Source organism: Ambystoma mexicanum, chromosome 2q (genome assembly GCF_040938575.1).
Source record: "Ambystoma mexicanum isolate Mex_15411 chromosome 2q, UKY_AmexF1_1, whole genome shotgun sequence".
Taxonomy (NCBI): domain Eukaryota; kingdom Metazoa; phylum Chordata; class Amphibia; order Caudata; family Ambystomatidae; genus Ambystoma; species Ambystoma mexicanum.
In genome coordinates, this window is record NC_090924.1 from 396,717,099 (window position 1) to 396,743,761 (window position 26,663).

At 46.0% G+C, this 26,663-nt stretch overlaps 1 protein-coding gene across 5 annotated transcripts in view; it reads left to right on the plus strand.

The window, feature by feature from the left end:
* LOC138569439 (cyclin-dependent kinase 16-like) overlaps positions 1–23,643 on the plus strand; it is a 381,119-nt gene extending 357,476 nt beyond the window's left edge. For 3 of the 5 annotated variants that reach the window (XM_069647411.1, XM_069647409.1, XM_069647412.1), the window contains one exon: positions 18,610–18,795. In XM_069647411.1, the coding sequence (XP_069503512.1) occupies positions 18,610–18,647 (38 nt within the window). In that variant the 3' untranslated portion in view covers positions 18,648–18,795. Of the gene's footprint in view, positions 1–18,609 lie in introns of all 5 variants that reach the window. The other 2 variants (XM_069647410.1, XM_069647413.1) reach the window with 2 other exon arrangements.
* The last annotated feature ends 3,020 nt before the right edge of the window (positions 23,644–26,663 follow it).

Genomic DNA, 26,663 nt, shown 5'->3' on the forward strand with positions numbered 1-26,663 from the left:
CTCTACCTCGCCTCTAGCTCCGCTCGCCGCTCTGCTCTTGGAACAGGTATTTAGTGGGTCCTCCCACTGTAGAAAGGGTAGAGAGGGTAGAGAGACTGCCGATGACTGCCTCTACCTCGCCTCTAGCTCCGCTCCGCTCTTGGAACAGGTATTTAGTGGGTCCTCCCACAGTGCGACGGTGTCGGTGAGGTCGGGCTCCAGAATCCGGTGATGGCAGCTCGAGCAACAGGATCCAGGACGATGGCCGCAACAGGCTCCAGACGACGACGTGGCAACTCCGTCTCCTCAAGATGGCGCAAGGTAAAACTCTAAAGGCTAATGCAGCCAGGCCACAAACCAGTCCCAGAACACCTTGTGCTGCTGTGGTTTTTAATAGTTTGAGTTCTTATCCAATCGAGTCTTATCAGTTGCAACTTCTCTTTTTGCGGTCTATGAAGCAGAGTGTCTCTCGTGATGTCATTGTCAATCATCTGTGCTTGGACAAAGGCTTTCCATTTGATCAAAGCTGCAGCATTGATGTTTGGTGAATTGGGTCGCAATATGTCCCATGCCGTGATGGAGTCATCATTCAGGAGTTTTCTTAACAAATCCAGTTGTTTCCATTTTATTAGGGAACTCAAGGATTGCAGGCCCAGTTCGAATCTTATACATGCAGCGGGAACTGCATTTGGTAATGAGAGAACCTTTGACCAAAAGAGGCTTCTAGTTTGTTCCATATGTCATCCTGAAGATTGATCATGGTCTCTCCACCATATGTGAGGATTGAGGCTGCCTTCTGCTTGTAGAAAAGAATGATCGGTTTAAATGAATACTTTCCGAATCTTTTGTGGATGATTAAGCCTTGACGTGCTAGCATTCTGGCTTTGGCTATTAGGTGAACTGTCCATGGTTGTTCGGTTTCGGACTGGTTGATCCACATCCCCAAATACTTAAAGGTTTTGACTTGGGTAATTTTTTCACTTTTCAGAAAGAAAGACGTATTTTTGAGTGAGGGGCCAAGTTCCGACACAAAAGCCATCACTTTGGTTTTTTTGATATTTATTTCTAGTTCGTTAGTAGTCATAAAGTTATAAATATTGTTTAGGGCGAGTTGGAGTCTTTGAAAATAGGACGATGTCGTCTGCATATAGTCTAGTTGGAATGAGCATAGAGTTCAGTTTCGGAGGATTTATGAGAGGAGAAGCTAATGAGTACTCCAGATCTGAGGTAAAGAGGTTGTAAAGTGCAGCCGCTAGTGGACAACCTTGCCTCAGCACATGCCACACTTTGATCGGTTTAGATACAAGGCCGGCTTTAGATAACCTGATCCGAAGTTCAGTGTTTGAGTAGAGGAGCTTTATTGGCTCTATGATGTGATGTGGACAGCCCCATTTCGTTAATTTGGACCAAAGGATGTTTCTATTGATTTTGTCGAAGGCTAAATGTAGGTCAATAAACACGACGTACATCTGGGTTTTAGATCTATATGATTCTTGTTTGATTAAGTTAAAGATAAAGAGATTAGTCGTCGTGCCCAGGAATTTCGTAAATCCGGTTTGCCTTGTCGCATGTCTTTTTTTCGCTCCCGCTGCCCATTTGTTAAACTGCTGTAATAATAGGTTTGCAAAGAGTTTGCCCAACGGGTCTAAAAGGGCAATAGGTCGGTAGGTTGAGGGCTCTTCAGACGGGCCTTGTTTATAGATTGGTATCAAAACTGCTCTTTGCCATGAGCACTGTATGGTGTTTGTTTTATTGATTAGTTCAAGAATTTGCAAAAGTAAAAATGGCCCATATGTCAGGGTCTTTTTTGATGATTGAATTGGTTAGACCATCTGGCCCTGGAGTGCTTGACACATTGAGCTTACTAATCGCTTCAATGATGTCAGTTAGAGACCAGGTAAGGGTCCATTTGGCATCATACGAGACTAAGTCTTCTCCATGTCTGATAGGTCGTTGTCGATATAGTTGTTGGAAATGTAATTTCCAGTTTGCTTCGGAAACTTCCGAAATCTGATTGTCGCCCTTCGAAAGTTGGTGATTTAGAAGTTTCCACAAGTCACGGGTATTACCTGGTCCCAGAGCTCGCAGCATGGTCTCTGCATCATGTTGTTCTAATATCTTCTGGTTTTTTAACCAATTTTTGAATTTGTGTTTTAGCTTTTTTGATTTGGGCATTCTGAATAATAGCAGGGCCTTTTTTTAGGTGTTTAATTAAGTGCCTTAGATCTTTTTTCTTTGCAGCTATTATTTGTAGTAGGCGTGCTTGTGGTTATGTGGCAACGGCATTTTCTTGTTGTTATGGGCCTTTTGAAGATTGTGAAGCAGCCATACATAGTTTAGTTTTCTTATCTTTCATCTTGGTGGAGCGGAAGATTTAAGGAAGTTGATTGATTTGCGTTTTTGTTAATTTCAATCGGGTGTTTGCATTATTTATTTCAAGGTCTGGAAATTCTAAATATGTCAAGTTATGACTTGGGATCGACCAGACTCTTATTAAGATCTAGTGATCACTATCTTCGACATAAAGGTTGTCTGCACAGTGGATGGGTGGTCGGATGGTGCTTGAGCGGTATATATAGTCGATGATTCCACTGCTCTGATCTCGTGACCAAGTAATGGTGGGTAAATTAGTTGTTGGATCAATCGCATCCAGACGCATCATATTACGTTGCAGCATCTCTTTGGACCATCTTCGTGCGCGATCTTCTAAATTGTATTCGTCGAGCTCTTGGCCTGCTTTGGAAAACAGATGTATATTCAGATCTCCACAAATTATGAAGGTGATACCAGGATAAGTGAAAGTGGCTTCATCAAATGTGGAGAAAAAGGAGTCTATAAAAAGTTAGTCAGTGATGCTTTGAGGATTCCAATATGCATTTAGCACGCCGAGATATTATTGATCATGGAATTGGTCATTAGAAGGAACTGAAAGGGTTGTATCGGGTTCCTGAAGCAGGATGATGATCTGAATCCAAGGGTTGACGATTTCGTGTTTGACTTCTTGCCACAGAGAATCCATCCTGATTATGGTCAAAAGTCCTGCAGAGGGGCGTCCTTTTGGGTTAGCAATCGCAGGATTCATGAACAGGTTAAAGCCATCACGCACCGGCTTTTGATCGAGCCAGGTTTCTTGGAGGCATATCACATTGGCTGTTAAGAATTCTGATCTATTGTGACCAAAGAGATGGCGGTGTCCTCTCGTGTTCCATGAACAGACCGTTAGTAGAGAGGGAGCCTGTTCACTTGGTTGCTAATGGCGATAGGTTGGATCCGGATATCTCGAGGATTCATTCATTCATCACTCTCTTAATTGGGTAACGATCCATCTGGTGGTGTGAGAAATCTTGGCAATCTTCACCACTAGCAAAAGAGTAAGAATTATTAGTCCGGTTAGAGGTACTGCTCGAATCATAAACTAAATGAGAAACCCCCCCTGGCTGCAACAACACACCGATCCCTTCAATAAAACTTTGCAACGACCTTGCAGACCTCTTCAAAAACAAAATCGGCACCATCCAACAGATCAGACAAAGCAGACCAAGCAACCACAACATAAAACCCACCCAGCCATCCGAGGTTGGCCAGAACAAACTCTGACGCTTCCCCAAATATCAGCTGAGACATTTGTCAAGCTGGTAAGCAATAGCAAGAAAGCAGGCTCCCCCATGGATCCCTGCCCGGCAGACATGCACAAATCAATCCTCGCACAAGGAACACCCATTGAATACTACAGAAACCTTTTCATCAATCACTTTTGACAGGGAAAGTACCACGGTCATTCAAATCGGCATAAATCAATCCGCTCCTCAAAGACACAGCAGGCAATGTGGAGGACCTCCAACGACACACATCTCCAACGTTCCATACCCAGCGAAACTACTCGAAACATAAGTTCATAGCATTACACAAGAATTCATAGAACACCACCTACTGCTGGATCAGGCAGAAGTAGGCTTCAGACCGATGAGAGGAATGGACACGACCCTGCTTTCAATCTGGGACGATCTAAAGGCTAATGCAGACTCAGGCAAAAGCACAGCTCTAATACTTTTGGATCTCTCCACAGCATTTGACACAGCCAACCATGACATCCCCATCGGGAGAATGGAAGAAATATGAATCACCAATCTAGCCTTACGATGGATTAAATTCCTCCTAACAAACCTTTCAAATCCACTCCAAGGGAATCCACCTGGATCCTCTTTATCCTCATTGCTTTTCAACATATATCTGGCTCCACTAATCAAGCTCATTAAAAGACACAGCCTCACATGCCATAACTATGCTGCAGACACACACATTGTCTACATAGATACACAGGAAGAAAACACAATGCTGGAAGGCTGCCTAAAAGAACTCTATGGCTGGATGAACACCAAGCCTTAAACTCAACTTGGGCAAAACAGAAATAATGATCCTATCCAAAAGTGGGGAAAACTATCACTACATCCCATGACTGACTGAACATGGAACAGCACCTACTCCATCAATGATAGTTAAGAACCTGGGAGTCTTGATGGACAACGAAATAACACTTGAGCCACAAGTAAGCGCTATAATCAAGAAATGTTTCTTCCTCCTATATGTGGTAAAACGGATCCTACCATTCCTCTCTATCACCCACAAAACGCTTGCAATCATCGCACTCGGGTCCAGAGTAGACTACGCCAACAGCCTATTCCTAGGAATGCCAAAACAGCTATTAAAGAAATTTCAGCACATCCAAAATGCTGCTGCCAGACTCCTGCTCAAACTACCATGAAGAGAACACATTACCCCAGCACTAAAAATGCTACACTGGCTACTAATAACACAGCGCATAAAGTTCAAAACCATGTGCATAACACACAGCGCAATCCACAGCCAAGGAGCAGAGTTCCTAAATGAGAAAATACCAGTCTACCATCTGACAGGACCACTCGGATCAAGTAACGACATTCGCCTAGAACCAAAACCATACAATAAAAGAAAATGAGGAGGATCATCTTTCGCTCACCTGGCATCAATAACCTACCAAAAAACATCCGCAACACAAGAGATGATCTGGAATTCAGGAAACTACTCGAAACTTGGCTCCAGAACCAGAAGGAAACTATTAGGAAGCATAAACTAAGCGGGAAACAAGAAGCACAGGGAGGGACCCATGTTGCCTAACTTAATCTTCCATAAGTAGAGGGCGGGGGGTGGACAACCAGACCACCCATGTCCACATATCGCTAGTTCAGAGGAAACGTAGGTAGGTAGGTAAGAACCCCACAGGGGTTGGGCAGAGAGGGACCAGAATCCTCTAACCTAAACATCGCCAACCCCAGGGCGGGGGAAAATGCCAGCTAAAGCCAGGTATGTATACCACTAGAATAATAGAGGAAAACTGCCATTCCTCAACATGCCTGCCAACCTGGCCAGACAAACTACAATACCAAACACACAGGATAACCATAGATGTCAAGTGCAGAAATGCAAACACAAAGAGGTAAGGAATACCCACTAACCCAACACTAAAGCCTCACCTTTCTGCATACACTTCTCATACAGAAACTCACACAACCACTTCTCTGCACAGCAATCCGCACATACTTCACCACATTGCAAACACATAACCTGGCAGAACAGCACATCAGAATTCGCACTAGCCAGAACACTGGACTTAAGCTCGGCGAACGGTGCAAACTGAGCTCAAGCTGGCAACAGACAGCTCAACTCTCACTTTCCCATTCCCACTACACCCTACTAGCCCACCCCCACCCATTTATTTCCACACCATCCATTTCAGATCCACTAGAGCACCTGGGGACCACTCTGTGCGTGGTACAAATACCTTTAACATTAACATCCTGATAAGCACTCTTTTAGTCTTCTTTTCTTTATATTGGGGCAAAGTGTTTTAGGGGCAGCTTAGGTTTTAAGTTGACTTACCACAAATCTTGTGATTTGGAAGCATCCGTCCTGCAAGCTACAACCTTTTGCGGAGCAAGCAAGTGACTGCTTCCATCAGACACAGCCAAAGGTCAATGACCACTGTGTCTGACTTCTATTGGTGAAGTGGGTTATGAACTGGGGGAGGCCACCTGCTCAGTAATGTCAATGTTGGAGGTGGTATGCAGAGGTACTCTAGGGCCTCCTGCTTCATTCTTAACCCCAGACTTGTAGCGCTTGATGCATGCATAAAATGTGACAATAAAGGAACTTGTGTAACTTTTGAGGGATTCTGGTGCATGCATTTTGCAGTTGGAAACCGAAATCATGGGCACACGTTTCAAGGGCAGAGACTGGATACTGCCAAAGCAGCACATCGGAGATGAGAGGAACCCATATTATGGAAGCACTATGGCAGAGTCGGGGCCGCAGTTATCGGGTAGCTGGACTCCAAAATGGCCTCCCCTCTATTTAAGGCCTCGGTCAGCAGTGCCAAAAGTCGACTAATAACCAGACATCAGCAGCTATACCAGGGTTTGTCAGGACATGTGTACCTCAGCTACTCCCAAAAGCAATATGGTATTAGGACACAGGTGTCTCCAGTGAACCCTTCACGTCCCAGTTATCGGCAGCCCTTGGGTATATGCAGGGATGGAGGAGAAGCAAGAATAGACCCAGATTTGGCAGAAACCCAATTCTGGACACTGTTCCAATCTGCTACATCAGCCAAGCACTCGGTGAACCTACTTAATCATGACTGGGTGGAGAGCAAGATCCGAGAGAGAGAATGGACACTGCCAGGCTTCCTCAGAGTCCTAATCCAAAACCTGGTTTGACGAGCAAAATCAAAAAATAAAGTTTGCTAACAGAGAAGCAGAATCTGGAGGGCTCTTGCTAAACCCGGCCCTAAGGTGGGCTCTGTTAGGAAAGGTTTCTCTTTACTGCACCTTTCCTTCCAACTTTATGGAACCCCCAAACCTTATACTTTTATTTTTGAATCTAACCTGTACATTGTACAGTGCAGTGAAGCATAAAGCTTCACTGCACTGACCTTTGCTCATGTCATGGGGAAACTGACATGTCCTTCAGGCTATCAGTACTGGGAAACCTTGTTTCCCTTAGTCGTGTTACTGTGTTACTACTTTTGGTTACTTTTGTATCACTTTTGGTAGCTTTTTATCATTGTACAATGCGGCTTACACTGCAGTACAAATGGGTACATATTTGTTTTGCCCTAGACTAGATTTTTGGTTTCTCTAGGTGTGTGTTTGGCTACTAACTGTGGCTACTGGTCAGACATGGCCGTGCCACAGTATTTTTCGCTTGTCCTTTTGCCATCCTGTTCTTTAGCCTTCTTACTGGCCTGAAAGGCCAGGAAAATCCTAAAAACCCGGGAAGGTGTGTTTTTCCTGGCAGGATGTGGGCTGGTACTGTCTGGTCCCAATCCACAAACTGGTTTCGGTGTGTCTGAGTGGTATGTATGAATGTTCCCACCAGTGGTCCTGATTGGACCACTGCTGGGGTGTGTGTGGGGGCTAGTCCTGCTATTGGCTAGTGAGGGCAGCTGCTCTTGCCTGGCTTTTAGGATAAGAGGACCTCTGCACCCATTCTTCAGAGATCCTGGAGAAACCTGAAGAAGTCAAGAATCCTATCCAGATGTGAGACCCACGAAGACACCAGAGACCCGTCGGAAGAAGACTTGGCTACCAACTTCTGCTGCTGTCCGGGAGGAGCCCCGTTTTGCTTGTGATCTTTAGAAGTACTGTGAAGGAGCTGGGACCCTTGGAGTGTCTGCTCGGTGCCCTGCAATGAAGAGCCTTGGGAAATGTCCAGGATCGTCCTGTGGCTGACCAGCTCTGAATTTGGGGCATCGTGCTGCTGGTGTCACTGTTCCAAGTTTCGACCTGGAACTTGGGGTATCCTCAGCTGGCCCTACAGAATTTGGGCGTCCTAGCGCCAAGGGGTCCCGAGATAGGAGGGAAAGTCTGACCGTAGCAGTTGAGTCCCTTTACGTCACTGTGCTGCCGTGACCACCGCCCGAAATCGCTTACCTGACCCGAGTCCAGTCCTGAGAGAGGTCCTGCATCGGGTTTTGCTGCATTCTTCCATTGAGAGTCCTTGCAACAGTGACAGACCTTTGTTCTGCCAAGTCTGAGGAAGAATAAGAGTATGGGAGGTTAAGTTATAGAGCTTCTTACCTACCCCTATACTGTCAATGGGCTTATAATAAACATTATTATAACAATACTGGCTTTGCCATTGCTTGCTTGTGCAAGACCTCTGAAAGTTGGGCCTACTTCTATTAGCTAGTTTAACTGTAACCCTAAGAACTCTTCACTGGACCCCAGAGACGTTACTTGCCTTTTTTCCTGCTTCTGTGGAACTTTTACCTGAACTATTGGGCAAAAGACCCCAGACAACTTAGGGCTGGACTGTATTAGTTGGGGATCATTCTCTGTGGACCTTGAGTGCATAATTGTAATCTAACATTTCCTTTGCAGGAGTTTGTGATATGTATTATGCCCTATAGCAATACATCTATTTTATTCAGTGTTGTGTGATAACCCTACTTGCTAGTAGTCATTTTTGTATAATGTGTTTTGGCCAGCCTCAGTTCCATTTTTTCCGCAAACGTGTTTGCTTCGAGAATTCGGACCGCCTCGTGTAGTCTTCGTGAGAATGTCTTCCTCTTTGACCACTCCGACTCCGCGGTCTGGCTTCAAGACCTGCCGGGACTGCAAGTCTAAAATGTCGATCACTGATCTGCATCGCATTTGTTTGTGGTGCTTGGGTGAAAGTTACGACACCGACTGTTCCAAATGCCAGTCACTGACTGCTAAGGCCTTGCAGGAACGTAAGGGGAAGTTTCAGGTAGGTAGGGGTTCCAAACCTAGTAAGTCTAAAAGTAAATCCAAGTCCTAGGGTATCCCCCCTGACGATTCGAGGGGTGACTCTCCACGTTGGAAGGAGTCCCGGGGGTCTCGGTCCCAGAGTGGTTCCCGCCATTAATCCTCCTTGTCTCGGTGCGCTAGGAAGTGCCGTCACTGGTCGCCTTCCCCGTCCTCCTTGGAGGATGGTGCGGCAAGGAAAGTGGCTTGCCCGACTAAGTCCTCGACCCCAAAAGAATGGGCTGCTTTTCGGGAACAGATGTTGTCAATTTTTCAATCGCAGGGCACAGTTCCGTCCGCGCCTTCTGACTAAGCCGGCAAGGAACGGTCTCTATCCGTGGCTCGCATGCATTCGGGCCGGGGTCCTCGGAGTGATCCTCATCGGGAACCTTCGAGGTCCTGTTCGGACAAGGCTCAGGATAGTCGCAAGAGACGTGCTTCCAGGTCTCGGTCCTCATCCCCAGCGAGACCGCTGAAACCTGCTAAATGCTTGAGGTCGGCGTTGACTACGTATCAGTCCACAGCGCCGTCGGCGCCAGTGTCGGTCGCCACCAAAGCCATCGGTACCCTCGACAATTTCGAGGCCTTTTGGCCGAAATTTACCATCTGAGATGCCTACTGCTGTGATCCTCCTAGGTAGGCTACTTCCAAGTCTGTGAGGCCTGTTATGGACTCCAGGCCCTCAGCTGTTCCGAGACAGGACTTTTTCCTCCCTCTGGATGACATCTATGAGGAGGAGGAGAGGTCAGATTTTGATCTTGGCCCTGTTGAGCCGGATGGGGCTCCTGTCTTTTCAGGGAATAGCCAACTGGAAGAGTTGAGGCAAACTCTTCATGACGCTAGTGGGCTGGACGCTTCTCCGGAAGTGGAATTTGGCAGGCCTGAGCCTGAGGCTCATGCTGAGTCGTCCTACAGGAGGCTCATGGCTAGGGTCTCGGAGTATCTGGGCTGGTCCAGTTCTCCTGAAGATTTTGTGCAAAATGATCTCAGACATTTTAGATCAAAGTCCGTCCTCTGACCCTGTATTAGCTTTTCATCTTACCTTACAGAAAAGGGTGGCGGCTGCTTGGCAGTCACCGGAATCTCTTCCGGCTGATAACAAATCGTTAACCAAGAAATACCACCCTTCCGGTAGTGACCCCAGCTACCTATCCACTCACCCCGCTCCCAAATGTTTGGTGGTTCAGGTGGCTATGGCCACCTCGAGGCAGGCTGCATATCCTACCCTCCGTCCTGATGGGGACGACAATCGCTTCGACGGTTGGGCACGCAAAGTGTTTTCGGAGGTAAGTATGGCATTGAAATCGGCCAACTGCACTTGTACACACACTCTGTGGAACCGTTTCTCTTGTGGCTGAGCATATTCCCGAGGGGGAAGAAAGGGATGGGTTCCTTGCTCTCGTGCAAGATGGCAAAGATGCCATGTGTGAATCCCTTCAGTCGGGTTTGGACACGGCCTACAGTGTTAGCTGGTCCATGGCTGCGAGCACCGTTATACGCAGATTTGCGTGGTTGCGGAAGTCTGGTTTTGCTCCTGATATGCAAGCCCATCTTTTGAACATGCCCTTTGATGGCACACATTTGTTTGGCAGCAAGGCTGACAAGAGCCTTGAGAGGTTGCAGACCTCAAAAGCTGCAGCAAAATCTTTAAGCGCAGCCATGTGTCAACCTCTGCCTTTTCGTCCTAGGGGACAGCAGTGGAGGGGAGGTTCTTTTCGTTACTACTCCTCCTTTGGTAGAACGAGAGGAGCCGCCAGTCAAAAGGGTCACTGTAAAAGTACCCATGGTGGTCGGGGGGGGAAATAGAGGTGCCAAAGCCGCTCAGGCAGCTGCCTCTTTGCCTTCAGGCACTGCCGCGGCCACTCCAAAACCGTCACGAGGCCATGTCCCATGGTTCGCTGGTTAGGGGCAGAATGTCTAAGCATCTCGAAGAGTGGTGAGCCATTACTTCGGATGCATGGTTTCTGGATACAATAGTCCAAGGCTACTGCCTTCCCTTCCTAAAGTGGCCTGACGACAATCCACCGGGGAAACTCTTTGAAGCTTCCAGATCCGCTCCTTGTGCAGGAAATCATGACCCTGCTAGAGAAAGCCGCTATAGTACTGGTGCCTGTAGCGGAGAGGAACAAGGGTTGGTATTCCCCATATTTTTTATCCCAAAGAAAGACTGGGGGATTGAGACCCATCCTGGACTTGCGTTGGTTGAACAAACTCCTCCGGAAGGACAGGTTCAAGATGGTCACTCTTTCTCATGTCCTCCAGGCCCTTCAACTTCACGATTGGTTGGTGTTTCTGGACCTACAGGATGCTTACTTTCATTTGCCGATTCATCCCAAGCACAGAAAGTACCTGAGGTTTGCGGCTGGCGACTCGCACTTTCAGTTTCAGGTCCTGCTATTCGGATTGACCTCCGCCTGAGGGTCTTCACCAAGCTAATGGTGGTGGTGTCAGCGTGTCTCAGGCGAGGGGGGGATTCACGTCTACCCCTACCTGGATTACTGGCTGATCCGTGCGTGCTCTCCTGAGCAAGCAGTGGCTCACCTCGGTCTCACCTGCGGCTCCCTCCACAGGCTGGGCTTCTCCCTCGATTTCAAGAAGTCGCATCTGACACCTTCCCAACAGCTCCAGTACATTGGGGCTGTGTTCGACACGTCCTTGGAAGTGCTCGCCTCCCAAGGTGAGGGCCCATCACATTGTGCAGATGGTGGACAAGTTTCAACGTGCCCAGAGTCTCCCAGCTTTCGAATTCTTAACGTTGCACGGCCTCATGGCATTGTGCATTTTTCTGGTGCCAGAGGCCAGGCTGAGGATGAGATCCCTGCAACAGGTCCTCAAGATGCAGTGATCGCATTTCTCAGGCAAGGTGTCGGATCCCGTTCAGATTCCCCTCTGTCTCCCAGGATCTTCTGTTGTGGGGCGACGAAGGGAACCTGATGAAGGGGGTGCCGTTTTGGCAACCATGACCGGAGGTGACTATAGTGACGGATGCTTCCCTCACAGGATGGGGCGCTCATGCCGAAGTCCTTGACAGCGAGCAGTCGGTTGTCTCCGTCGGAGTCCAAACTCCACATCAACCTTGTCGAGTTGAGTGCCATCAGGCTAGCCCTGAAGGCTTTTCTGCAGTCTGTGCGGGGGAACAGTGTCCTGATCATGATGGACAACACAGTAGCCATGCATTACCTCAACAAAAAAGGGAGGGTAGGGTCACTCAAGTTGTGCAGAGAGGCAATGCAGCTCTGGTTCTGGACCATCCAGCAGGGAATTTCGCTCTCGGCAGTTCATCTGGCCGGAAACGAAAATGCAGCGGCGGGTGCTCTGAGCAGGCAGAGCGCGATCTCTCACGAGTGGGAGTTTCCTCAGGAAGTCCTTCTGGAGATCTTCACCCTTTGGAGAACCCCACAAGTGGATCTCTTCGCCACCACTGCCAACAGGAAGTGCGAAAGATTTTGCTCAAGGTAATTTCTTCCGAGAGGAGCCTTAGGAGACTCATTCGTAGTGGATTGGTCATTCCCACTGCTGTACGCATTTCCTCCAGTCCCTGTCATTCCTCAAGTGTTACGCAGGTTACGGAGGTTCGGGTCCCACGTGATTCTCATTACTCCAGATTGGGCCAGGAGAGTGTGGTACCCAGACCTTCTAGAAATGTCCATCTGCCCTCCACGCTGTCTTCCCTATCGAGAGGATCTGCTCTTGCGAGAGGGGGGGGGGGGGTCAGGTTCTCCATCCAGAGGTCAGGACTCTCAACCTTCACACTTGGTATCTGAAAGGTTGAGATATAAGGATTGGGACCTCCCGGATGATGTGATGGAGGTGTTGCTTTGGGCCAGAAGGCCAGCAACAAAATCCCTGTACCGTTGGCATAAGTTTTGCGACTGGTGCAGAGGACAAAATATTGATCCCTTTCAATGTTCCATTCCTATGGTTTTGTCTTTCTTACTTTCTTTGGTCCACAGGGGCCTTCGTGTAGGTACCATTAAAGGTTACTTGGCGGCGCTGTCTATATTTAAGAAACCAAAGGAATCCTAAAGTAGGAGCATTCTTCAGACGAGCACTTAAAGGACTGATTGTGTTCCTGCCGTCCTCTTTCCAGGTGCCGGTTTGGGATTTGAATTTGGTTTTGAAATTTCCAATGGGTGCTCCATTTGAACCTTTGCACTCTTGTCCTTGAGATTATTGTCCTTCAATGCAGTGTTCTTGGTGGCGGTTGCTTCTGCTCACAGAGTGAGTGAATTGCAGGCACTTTCATCTAAGCCGCCCTTTTGGTGTTCCACAAGGACAGGGTTGTACTATGGGTATGTCCTTCCTTTCTACCTAAGGTAGTGCCTGAATTTCATTTGAGTCAGAAAGTGGTTCTTCCTTCTTTCTATCCTCTTCCTCATCCTGGTAAAGAAGAGGAGTGTCTACATAAGTTGGATCCTAGGAGAGCTCTGAGCTTTTATATTTCTAGGATGTCCAGGGTCAGAGTGGATGATGAACTCTTTGTGGGATATGCTGGACACCGATTGGGCCAGGCTGTTACCAAGCAGACCTTGCCCAGGTGGATTATCCTCACCATTACCAAGTGTTACCGATTGGCGGATAAGGACCCTCCCGAAGGGTTGCAAGCTCATTCCACTAGGAACGTGGCTACTTCCACCGCCCTCCAACGAGGAGTTCCTATTAGGAATATTTGTGAAGCAGCCCCATTGGCTTCTATCCACACTTTTTGTTAAACATTACTCCCTGTATACGATCCATGGTCAAGATATGGCCTTTGATAAGGCAGTTCTTTATTCCGCCATCTGTTTGGATATTCTAAATTTATTCTTTTCCCTGCTCCATTTTTCTGGTACTGCTTTGGGAGTCTGTCAAAGATGTGGAATACGTTGGAGGACACAATCCATTCAAAGAACAAGTTACTTACCAACTGATAATGTTCTTTCGATTGCATGTTCCTCCAACGTGTTCCACATCGCCCTCCCAGCCTGCCCCTCTGGAGAATTTCCTATGCAATTGCAGCTTACGTTTCCGCAAGGCTATGTGTAGTCCTGCAGGCATTGGATTGGTGCCACACGTTCGGAGGGAAAAAACATAAACTGAGGCTACGGGTGCCATGCATCCTATTTATAGCATCCAGTGACGTCACCCTCGACTGAGGCCTTTGAGGGACGTCGACGCAGAACGCCCTCTGCCGAAAAAGTTTCCGAAGTGCCCAGCTGTTGACATTACATGTCAAAGATGTGGAATACGTTGGAGTAATATCCAATCGAAACAGCGTTACCAGTTGGTAAGTAACTTGTTCTTCTGAGGCTTGTGGAATCTGCTTAGATTTGACACGAGGTGTGTAACCTGTGTCTTAATCGGGACCACGACGAAGGGCACGGTTGGGCTTGCAAGAAGGACAGGAAGAGGAACTATTTTTAAACTTTGATAAAGTAAATGGCGTTAGCCAGCATTGCACTCTGCGATAAGCGACAGCTCACGATGGTGGAAAAAAACAATCTGAGGGACCCCGACGCGTGAAGGACCATGGGTACAGTGGACGTCACACTAAGGATAGTATTACTGGCAAGCCCTGCCGACGTCCCTTTTTGAATTTTGAAAACAACAACTGTAATACTCTGCAGCTTCCACTAGATGTCGGCCTATGCATAGCATGTGAATCTAAGCAGATGCAAGCATCAGAAATAAGATTCCGGTGAGTAATGTATTTCTTATACATCCTGTCTGTGTAATTTGTGATTCACATTGTGTGACCTCATTGTGGACCCTTTACAAGCTCACTGCCTCTGAAGAACTTAGCCTAGACCGCCTGTCACTGCTATCCGAACTGGTTTGGCTACAGCTCCCTATAGTCGTCCTTGTCACAATATAGGTTGACCTTCTATACATCTGTCCACCAGGCCAGGGTATAGAAAATCAGTCTTAATAGGATCCTATGGGACCAGGCCTGTAGTGGGCTCATGATTGAATGAAGCCAGCAGCCAGTTCCGATGATAACATACTGCCTTTTGCTGGGGAGACTTACAAATGACTTCTGCATGAAATTATCCCAGGAAAGACTGGGAGGAACTAGGCTGTTGTCAGCAATCCATGGGACCATTGCCCAGGATAGCCACCATACACTAGCAGCTGCCAGGAGGAATTAATCTTTAAATAGGAGACCTAAGAATGACTTGTTGATGCACCGAAGAGCAAGACTCAGACTATGAGCTGTTATGGAGGAGGACTCTGATCATAGTCTTTGAACACTGCCTTTCATGTTTGTTTTTCCTTGAGCCTTACTCCTTGGATAGGGATCCCCTCTTCCCATGCTAAGTCTTCTGCCCCAGGTTGTTTCCCAGAGCTAGTCCTGTCCTAGAGGTGGTGTGTGGAAGTTGGGAAAGCCTCAGACTTTGTTCTTTTTATCTGTGCCTGGCTGAAATGGTCAAGTACCTCTTCTTTTGACTGCCTACCTGTTGTGCACAATATTTGCTAGCATTTACACTTCTTCCGTAGGACTGTGAGTACCAGCATTCAGGATGAGAGGATGCAGTGTCTAGTGAGAGTAGAGGGAGGAATAGATTGTCATGCAGTGGTAGAGGGAGGAGTGTAGTGGAAAGGTAGAGGAAAGAGTGTAGTGGCAGGTAGAGGTAGGTGAGTAGTGTAGAGGAAGGAGAGTGTAGAGGAAGAGGGAGGATCATTTAGTGGAGAAGTAGAAGGCAGAGAGTGTAGTGTAAGAGGCAGGAGAATGTAGTGGAGAGGTATAGAGTGGAGAATGAGATCAAATGGTGGAAGTCGGGAGTAGAAAGGGGGCCATTGGAGGGACAGAAGAGGGACTGTGAGAGAGAGAGGGGAGAGGCAGTGGGAAGAATAACGGAGAGGAGAGGAGAGGAGAGGAGAGGAGGTTGAAGGCAAGGGAAAAAGACCCTGAGAAGTTCCGGGTGAGGAGTAAAAAAGCACGAGGAAAAGAAAAGAGATGGCCGGGTAATTCTGAGGCACTTCACTCAGTTGTAAAAAATAATTATTTCTTCAGTGGGACCCCTGGAAAGGATTCGCCTAGGAATTACCACAGGGAGACAGATACACAAGGCGTTTGCCTTTAGGCCACAGCAACAAACAAGTCAACTTGTAGACAGCAGGGGGTTACCAATCTCTAGTGAGCCCTTCAGGTTTAGGCATGTCTGGTCCAGGGAGGGAAAAGCCCTTAAAACACGAGAGAGCAGGGCGGCAATTTGGGCGCCCCTTTGCAGAAACCTTAAACTTTCAACATTCTCTGAGAGTTAGTGTGTTCTTGAGGCCAACTGTGACAGTAAGCCGGGAAAAGCGTTTATTATATAAGGTCATGCTATTCCTGAGACTACAATCTCGGCGTAGTTTTGATCGCATCTGGTCAGCAGCATGAATGGATGTCTTGGATTCATTGCTGAATTTGCATCCTGTGTCTTTGCTGAGGAAGAAGCCCGGGGCGGTTCAAATGGGGCAACCATGCCCGATTGGGTGGCCGTCAAAATGTTTGTGGTGGCCTGCACCTTATTGGAATATGGATGTGCATCTAGATCAAGTGTGCTACAAGAATTGTGCTTTTTGCACCATATCTTGGTCAATTGCTGGGACTCTTCCCAAAGCAACTGGGACAAGAAATAACCTAGGGAACACAGACTCTGCTGAAGCATCTGCCTTAAATCTGCAAACCCCACGTAAAGTTATTTTTCTATGTGCGATCCAGAATTCTTTCCTACCAACCAGAACACACCTAACCAGATCTTCTTCCCCTGACTCAGTGGGCACAGGACTTTTTCCTGCCTCCTGGTTCCAATGAAGAACATTTGTTAGCCCTTGCAAAGCTCACCTCATGTCTGGAATCCTAGGACTGACAGTCGGTAGGGTGCCTATCACTGCCCAAGGGAGCAGCATACCTTTTTTTTTAAACCAATGGGCCACCACCTTTGTAACCAAGACTGCAATCGGGGCTACCAAAGTAGCGCCACCATCCCACAGCATCTGGTTCACCTCTCTACACTCCAGCATTTTTTTTAACCAGGGTCCTTGAGTTGGCCTTCATGGCCAAGGGTTGTCATCTGTTTGTATGCTGCACGCTTCTCACTGTGTTTTATTTTTTGCCTTAAACCGCAAGGCTTTCTGCTTGTCTCTGTCCAATTATATAACATTGGCCCATAGGAAATTCCTATGCACAAGCTGTGCAAAAGCACATCTTCTCTTCTGCCTCAGCTCCTTTTACTACGAATAAAGACATGTTGGTTTTGATGTGAGGTGAAACCCAATATTATCCAACACAACCATTTAGAATGCTGCATGTGGGCTCGAACTGCTTCATCAGCAGTTAGTAATTTCTGTGGTGGTCTAATATAGTCATTTCTTTTTTCTTCTGTCTCCTTGCATAACCCTGTATTAAGAAAATAGTTTGTGGTTGTATGTTGTGTGGACCATCAGTAATTGCTTGTTGTACACCTTTGTATGATCCTGCTCCCTCTTGAGAGTATAGCCTTGACTCCTCAGCCATGTTGAGGAAAGGGCGCATCCAGCATATACAGAAAACCTTGGTGTAAACAGATCTCCCTTAGCCCAGAACATGGCCTATAAACTTGCATCCTGGGTAATTTCCTGAGCACCTGAATGTGTTTTAGTTCTTCTGGAGACTCCTGAACAATACTCCTAGCAGGTTCTACACTCATTCGAACCACGTGGCATCGGCATTCTGTAGGGTGTGTTCCCCCACACTCTCCTGTAGTTGAACATGGACTGGCCTAGTGGTCCTCAGGAGCTCCGAACATAGAAAAGTGACTTTACAAAGCTTTTCATAATGAATGTCAACTGTGACCCTGCAGTTGACCCTTAACCCAGTGGAAGAATTACAAGTAAACGCTTCCACCTCTTTACTCGGGCCTTACTCATTTTTTGAGTGCCCTTATTTTAACTAAGGATGTATCTGTCATCATCTGCACTTCACCACAATATTATCCATGAAGATCACAGTTTATGGCCAGGATGTTTTAGCAGATCGACTTTACAAATCTTACAGGCTCTTCCAATTTCTACCTCCGTGACAAGACCATGTTGACAAATTCATTGTTAAAGTGTGTAGCATTATTCCATTAAAAGTTTAAATAATTGTATTGCAAAAAAGGTGAGTTTGTTACGCCATTGTCAATTAACTGTTCACAAACCGTTTAGAGCTTTGTAGAGCATGTCCTGTTTGGAAGATAACAAATACAACTATCAAATTGATCACCAATTTCAATCTTTGAGGCACATTTAGTATGCAGAATTTCATTTTCAGGACTTCACAGGAAGGTCCTCGATTGGAGACAAATGCGTTTGCGTTCCCTTTCTGCAAGTTCTGTGATTGACACTGTCATAACAAAGTGTCCAGTGAGATTTGAGTCCAACCTTAATCCCTTCTTCAGATTGTTATGGTTTATCAGAATAACAATGGGAATTATGCTAATAGATTTTAATTCAATTGTCGGAACTTTATATAAAAAAAATTCTGCTCAATAGTTAGTAGGTCTTTGTTAAAAATTGTAAGCACTGACATTAATTCTGTGGGCAAACTGTTCCCAAGAAACTTCAGTGTAGTACAGTGTTCAGAACTGATGCCCACTTCATCAAAATTTAAAGACCTTTTTGCCGAACATGTCAATTCAGAATACTGGTTTGCTATTTGTACCATGATCACATGACCATACGCTAGGCATCTAGAAGCCAGCTTGCTGCTCGGCCACTGTAATCGCTTTCTATCAAACCATTTGCTCTCGCTCCTTATCTGTCCTCCTAACTGCCGTGCCTCGGTTCACACTCTGACACAGCCAAGCCTAACAGTCTTTCATATGTTTTGTTTTCACAGTGAATGGACAGACCCACAGGCCAAGTTTGGTGCTTTGAAGGAAATATGGTGAAAACCTGCTGCATTCATTAAGCCAGGAAAAAGAGCGGGAGCGCATGAAGGCGCGATTCAGGAAAAGGGCGGGTGCGATGCTCCAAGCAGTCTCTGCCCAACGGGATGGATCTGGACAGCAACACCATCCTAAGAGACGTGCCTCGGTGAAGGTTCATGCCCTGCCGGTCGGGAGTGGCGTCACAGGGACGCGAGCTGCAGGAGGACACAGACCTAGCTTTCTTATTTTATATTTTTTTTTCCTCTGATGAAATGCAATATATAAATCTTGATCTGAATCATGGACTACAGAATGGCCCTTCCCTGAACTTCGTTTGCGAGGACTCAATCAGTGTTATGTAAATTGAGGAACATTTGAATGTGAATTGGAGGAACAGCAAATGGGAGAAGCAGGACCCCTCCAGTGCATATCTTTCTTTTCATTCTTCCACTGAACATTGGCTGCCTGAGCTTTGAAGAAATGCATGAGACCAACTCTGAGAACTGTGTGCCTATGGTTAGAAGGATGTATGGTCGCAGCGGAAACAAACACAAGCGCTCAATATCTTGCGCATCTATTAAGGATACTTGGCGTAGGCAGTACATTCTAAGTCAACCAAATAAGCCATCTCCCGCCTGTAATTATTGATATTCTAGATGCATGAACACATGAGGAAGAGGTTATTAACCGACAATCCTCAGGCCACAGTAATTTGCACTGTCATTCAAGACACCCACCACTGGATCCATGAGGCACCAATCTGGTGTCCATTTCCACATACCATTCAGAAACAAAGGAGTATGCAATAGATTATTTGCTTCATGTGACGGAAGCAGATTATAGTTGCACATACATGGGTTGGTTGAGGGTGGAAGAGGTCTCTTCCTGTTCCAGTGGAATTGAACAGGCATGGAAAACTTGCACCCTCCTGATAAGTCGATTGGGGAAATAACCTATGGTGCCAGTGAATAGGAAAGGGCTCTAAGACTGGTATACCCCCTGGCAAAACGGATGCAAGATGCCCGCCTTTTGACCCAGAGATGGTAACTGTGATGCGGCATGGAAGGGAGTATAATATACGAGACATCTGCTTCCTCTTGTTTCAGCATTGGAGGATGGTTACAGGAAATGGGCCAGCTATGATGGAAAAGGGACGCCATGCTCCATGTAGTACTGGTCTATGATATACAGTCTTATACCAATCATCCCTTGTTGAGGGGCACTCATACAAAAAGATATATGCACATGCAGTGACGAGATGAGTCTTACATTTTGTCAGAAAGCAAGAATGGCTGTAAGGGATGCCCACACATCAGACGGATTACAAAAGTATCCTGTGGTTCCATTAAGGGAGCATGTATAAAAGATGGCCATCCAGAGAATACATGAACAGGAGAAGCAAACCTTCCAGAGACAAAATGCTACTGTGGCTCAGCCAATCGGGAGGTATCTGTGTCGGAGGCTACAATGCTCTATGAAGTCAGAATCCTCCGGCCATAGCTGGATGGTTCTAATAGGAAGTGCACACTGCTAAGAGAGGATTGGAGGCGTGCACCAAGAGAGGGGTTTGAATTATGTATCCTTATCAAGGGGACCTGTACAAGAGCTCCGCCTGTGGAGAGGATGTGAATTTTTGTATTCTGATGCAAGGTGAATGGAGGCTGTTTCTGCTGCCTCCTCTGTCAAGTTGAAGACCAGCACATATCCTTATGTGCCCAAACAAAAACCACATCCATTGAGAGAGGTTGATCACTTCTACCCAACTGGTTGGTCGTCCTGAACCGGCTAGACCTCAACCATTCCACCTTACATGCTGTGTACCGCCACAGGAATTGCTGCACTAAGCAGAATGGTGATCAAGACCCTTCCCCCCCCCCTCAACTTCCACATTGCCTTTGCCCCTTTCTGCCCTGTTAAGGAATGAGCCTTTGTTCTTCGTGAAATGTCTGCTCCGGTAAAGAAAATGTCAAGTGTCTTTCAGTGTCCATGAAAGTGTTGGTTACTATTAATTTATTTTCATACCCACACCTTGTGCTTGCATCTCGCTTCTGCTGTGAAAACTCCTTGCAAGGAAGTTGTGTGAAATGCTAGGAAGCCTTTCTTTTCTGAAGCAAACTACAGTGGGTGATCTCCCTTCCCCACAGAACATTAAAATCTGTTTTTTGTTGTTTTAAAACATTGGTTCATTTCAAGTCAAAAACGTTATGCAAGGTACGAAAAAAGTCTTTGGGCACAAGAGGTCCCCGTTTGTCCAGTTTTCGTTTGGTTGTCAGCATTTTCCCACCATTGGCTACTTGGGTGTGTTCTGACTCCAAGTAACCAGAAGAGGAATACTATGACGGCAGCGCTTGGTGTTTGATTACATGGCTCGCTTAGTTGGAAGTTGCATTAATAACTATTTTCCCCATGCACAAACCTGCTGCTTCAAATTGAAAACTAAAAATGATAGCTAATTTCGGTGCCTGAAAAGCAGATGTAGGGTGTGCTTGTATGCAGCCAATGTTTGCCCTGTGCAAGACGGTCCAAAAAGACTTCCATGCCATGGGTGCGCCTAGCCTCCATTCCTGGCACATTATTTGACAAAGAAATGCATTCTTAAGAGTTATAGCTCTGGATGACTTTGATAAAAACCTATTGGTCTGTAGTAAAAGATGGCAACATTTTGTAAGGGGACAGAGAGGATTCAAGTACCTGTGCCATGGAGTTCTCTTTCCTTGAGAGATTGCTGTGAGTTAGCGAGTAAGCAAGCCCACTTCCACTCACCCCTGAAAGATCCCCCTCCACCTACAGGCTGCGAAATCCCCTTGCAGTCTCCTTCATTGCTGGCTATCCGGAGTGGGGGTGAGCCTGACGCCAGATTCTCACAGACTTTGTTAATGTCACATGTCCTTGCCCAGTCTCCCCGTTTCTTGACTTGGAATAATCGGCACAATCGTTTCATCCAAGGAGCACTGTTGGGTGCACGGCACATCTGCTGTGGGTAGTCTGAGGTTTCTGGTGGCCGAGTTCCCAGTTTGCTGCTATTAAGTCATCTGATAGTGTTGCCTGCTTACATACTACATTCAAGTCCGTTCCACTATTCTCTCTTCCCCTCATTTCTGATTCCATAGCAGGCATTCCCTTCCACTACAGAACATGAGCCCAGTCATCACTAGACAAACTGCCAATGGGGAGCACTGTTTAACCTTCACGTCATAGGTTTGACTTCCTTTCAGGGTCGACACAATCGTATGTCCTACCTAGGTTGATAAAATGAGTACCATTGAGTTTGGTGAAAGCTATGAACTGAAGTTTATGGTTTGAACTACAGAATACAAGTTCACATTCTGATTTTGTCACAACTGAATGGTGGATAGGGCTATGTGTTCTGCTTCACACTACCAAATTACCTATGGACCATTTTCATTAAAATGTGGGCATTTAAAGGAACTGGCCTCTGAAGTATTTTAATAAATGGGTTGAAAAAACATGCAACTATATGGGAAGAGGTACAAAAAAGTAAAGGTTCCATCAAAAAAGTTAGCATTTTCCATAGTAGATCTGGAACAGTGACACCTAACCACACTGTGCAGATTTACCTAGGAGCCTTCTTGGCGTTACTGTTTCAACCCTTTCCTGAATTCCCAGCTCTCGGGGAAGAGGGGTAAGGGTTGCGTTGTGCACACTGATGTGCATGTAGCATCCTTCAAAGGGCAACTGTGTAAACCTACATTCATGCCCCACACATACCTGCAAGGGATGGAATTGACCAAAGGGACAAGTAAAGGTCACATCCGTGTCCATGCAGTGCTGTGGGACTCACTCGTTGGTTCTGTGCTTGGGTGGCTTTTCACTGGCTCTAGCTGTAAAGGCACAGCAGGCCACTCAGTGCTTGACATATGTTTAATGGTACCATTCATTGTTTTGCAGGTTTAATTTGAGTTGTCTGTTTGAGGAAAATCATGGCTTCTAATTTCTTAAAGAATAAATCTGTAAACTGACTGCAAACAATATCTAAAAGCCTTGGGTGGTCAGCTGGCCCTGTACCAGAGAAGCCACATTTTTGGGCATTCCTTTTACCAGCGGTTATAATTAAGTGATTCTATAACTAGACAACTACTGGATACAAATCCCATACATACATACAACAACATACATAGGTTAAATGAAAGCCCAGAACTGAAAACAGTGTCCTGTGTACTTGGAGTTACATGGGCAACCCATAAAAATGTCAATTGCACAGGAAAGTGGGACATCTCGGCACATCCTGTGAGCCAGCTCCAGGTTCCCTGTGTCTTCTCTGCTTCAAGAACTAAACTTCTTCTCTCAAGATTATTTGGACCATTCATTTAATTTTACTGTAGAGGGAGTGTGTTCTATAGCATCATCATGACAGCCTGTTGGGCTACTAAGTTGAACATAGATGTTCAAAGTCTCGCTAATAAAACAATTTTAGCCCTATGTCTGAAGAAAATAGTGCATTCATAGTGCCCATTGCTGATAAACCGGTTGGCCTCAAATGGTTAAAATCCACTATAAACGTCCTCAAGTGAATGCAATATTAAAAATGATAAATGTATTTTAGGCTGAAAATGTTATCTAAATTGAATCGTACAATAGTGGTCATAAGATTAGTTTTTCTAATTTCATGTGCATGCAAACACTGGTTTCTAGGTCTCCCTGAAGGCGAGAAGTGTTTCCAACTGCGGGGCACCTAAATAGATTGTTTCCCTACAAACAAAGGAAGGTTGGAAAAAGAGACCTGAGGACTTCCCGCCATATTGAGCCTCAGTTGAACATCAAAATGACTCCTTTGAGTAGAGTTAAGGGTCTCCTTTGTTTCCTTAAATAATCTTCCATTGTACCAATTTGGGATCCTTCAATTTACCACACTTTGTAAACTTTCCAATCTTGTTATATAGAAGGGCTGGACGTGTTTGCTATTTCCCCCATTTGCTGTTTGGCATCAGAAACTGCAACATATCAAACAAAGGAAATAAATATTAAAGTTTGATGAAAATAAATCTGTTTCATGTTTATTTATGTTGCCGGGGAATGCCCCATAGTATTGTCTGAATCAGTGAAGAAGGGCAGGGATACAAAATGCTTGCTCTACTGCTTTATTGAAGCTCACCAGTGTCTACTTCCCAAGTCACCAAAAGGGGCTGGCAGATCAGAAGCTGACAGACCTTGCTGCTTAGGGGTGGGTGGTCAGGATGACCTCCACAAGAGGACTTGGTGAATCCTGCACATGTATTATTACAAAATGCTTAAAAAGCAAAAACCAGAACTGTAAAGGTCTTCTCTTGGTGTCCTGAAGAAGAAACGGACCATTCATACTCAGCTAAATTTGTTGACTGTATATTCTTCTGTAAACAAAAGGATGGTGTGACAGTACAAATAAAATGATTGGCTCTTTGCAAGAGTAGCGTGATCAATCGAGGAAGGCGTTCTTAACCAAGAGCGGCCAACATGGCAGTATTCAGCCCACTGTGTTTCTGAGATCATTTCCTGCACAACTTCCTCATTCTTAGCTGCAATCCTAGAGTCACGCCAGGGTAAGAAACTACCTACTACAGGACAGGAGGTAACGCCTAACCAACATAAGAGAGATTATCCATTGTCCGGGTTGGGCTAAATCAAAGCAACAAGGGGGTTTGTGCTAAGAGGACCTAGGTACTTAGTCCAATGTCCAGTATCTATTCTAATCCAGGCATTTCATGGGTATCGGTAACCAGGAAAATGTTTCTTTCATTGCATTCCCAGTGTCTGGAAGTTTTAAGTGCGATAGCACACTTCTTTACTTGGCTTTGACAGATGACGCCAATGATGAGTAGTCCTCCGGGAGTCTGTAGCAGTGATGCACGCCTACTAGGGCAAGCCCTTTCAGATCACCATTTTTGCCTTAAGGGTTTGGGGGTCTGCTGAAACTCTTTACTAGGGCAAAACCTTGCAACATCCCCCTCTATGCTAGCCAGTTTCCTTGTGCTCCGACCAGGGCAAGAACTTGCAATTTCCCCCTCTTGCACTAGGGATCTTCTGGGTCGGATCCACCCCCACCTTTGTCCCTGTCGGCCTGCAGTAACTATATTACAACGCTTCCCCAACCAACAGTCGCCCATCACTGGTTGTCTCAGGCACTTTGTTATAATTACTATTTATTATAAGGGTATTTGTTGAGTGTGGACCTAGCTTCGGGAAGCAACAAAGCACTTTAAAAGTCATAGGGGGATGTAGACTGGGAGGAAACCAGATACAAAGGGAGTGGGGAGCTAACAATGAGGTAGGGGCAGGGTGATTAATTTGTCAGCAAAGGATCAACAAGCAACTATGGGAGAGCAGATTGACCCAGTCTCGCGTTAGGTGGCAAGTCTCTGTGGGCTTAGGTGTTAGGGGGAAGCCAATCCTTGAAGAGGAAGGGTTTTCATATCCTTCAAATGTAAATACAAGTGAAAGGGTGAGTCCTGTGTTGATGGGGCGGAATTTCCAGATTCTGGGGAAGTAAAAAGAGGTGGCCTGTCATATGGTTCTTTAAGGGTAGCCCAACTTAAGGGGTACCCCTTAATTATACAAGTACCCCTAATCATGCTCACACCAGAGTAAATGCACACCTCTAGGGAGGCAAGGCCAATAGTCTATCTTGCAAGGATAACACATGTATTCTTTACAGAAATGAGGATAGGAGCAAAGAACTCTGCTGCCCGAACGGTCTTTTCTGTCCCTCCACCGTTCATTTGTGCCACAAACTAGTGCCAGGCAGGAGCTTATATACTCTTGGCTTGGTCACTGGATACTTGTTATGGCTCAATCCCAAACCATCCTTCTTCCGTTTTATGGATGCTCCAGTCTTCCTTTCTTCAGGGTCGGATTTCTGTTTAGGACATACTACTTTACATATTGCTAGCCTATGCAAGAATATACTGTAGCTTCATTTTTTTCCTTTATTTTGCTGCATATGAACTTTTATATATAAACACATTTTCCAGTAATTAACTCCATACTGCACTCATTCTACTAATTTTTTAATCTGTCTTCTAATCTCTTTTAAACCTGGTTTTCCATAATTCTGCATTGTGTGCATTGAGCATGTTAAAATCCCATTTTAGCATAAATGGGTTTTTGACAGACAGACAACTGCTGAGCCACTTCGTGTGCTCTGCTAGAGCTGGCCTCAGTGATGCAACACCGCATGAGCTCTGCGATCCATTTTTAGTGCAGGCCACATTCCTTTTGGCAGAGAGCTTGCTTTGAGATTTTAAAACTATGATTTAACATTTACAAATGTATTAAGCTAATAGTTATTTGCACCTTATATTTAAATAACTGCCCCATATCTGTGTGATTATATTTGCATGAAATGGCGTTCTCAGTGCACCTCCTCCCTCCTGGTCTGTTGCAGTGCCTAGAAGCAGTCAAAAGAAATCTTGCTTAATTCTAAAGTGCTTGGGAATGAAAGGAGGCACTAGCTCCTTCTCAACAGTTCTTTCCTTCCTCCACCAATCCAGTTCAGGTTTGCACAAGGTCTTACTTTTTGGTGAATCTTAGGCCTCTTGAGTTGCTGAGCTGAATTAGCTTTGGGAAATAAAGGTGATGGCCTTGTAGATGATGCAGCAGGATTTGAAGGTGCTATGTGCTTGCAGCGGCAACCAGTGCAGTTTGATGAGGGTCGGGAGATGTGGTTGAATTTGTGGAGTACTTCGAGTCATGCTGCTGCATGTAGAACACATCTTAGGGGTGCCACAGGGGTGGCCTTAAGACCTTCCCGGAGGGCATTGCCACATTCCATGTGGGAGAGGACCATTGCTTGGACAGCAGATCAGAAGTTGCTTGCTGGGATAAAGGGCTTGATTTTCCACAGGAGGGAAAGTTAGTACCAGGCTGTTGTGTATTCCTTGCTACGTGCTCCTTGAAAGTGAGGTGTCTGTTGATGTAGAAACCGAGGGATGTGGTGCAGCCCTCAAGATTCATAGTGGAGAGCCAGGTCAGGGTGTTCAGTGTTGTTGGTCAGCAGTAGGAATTCATTCTTGGAGGGCTTCTTTGGTGG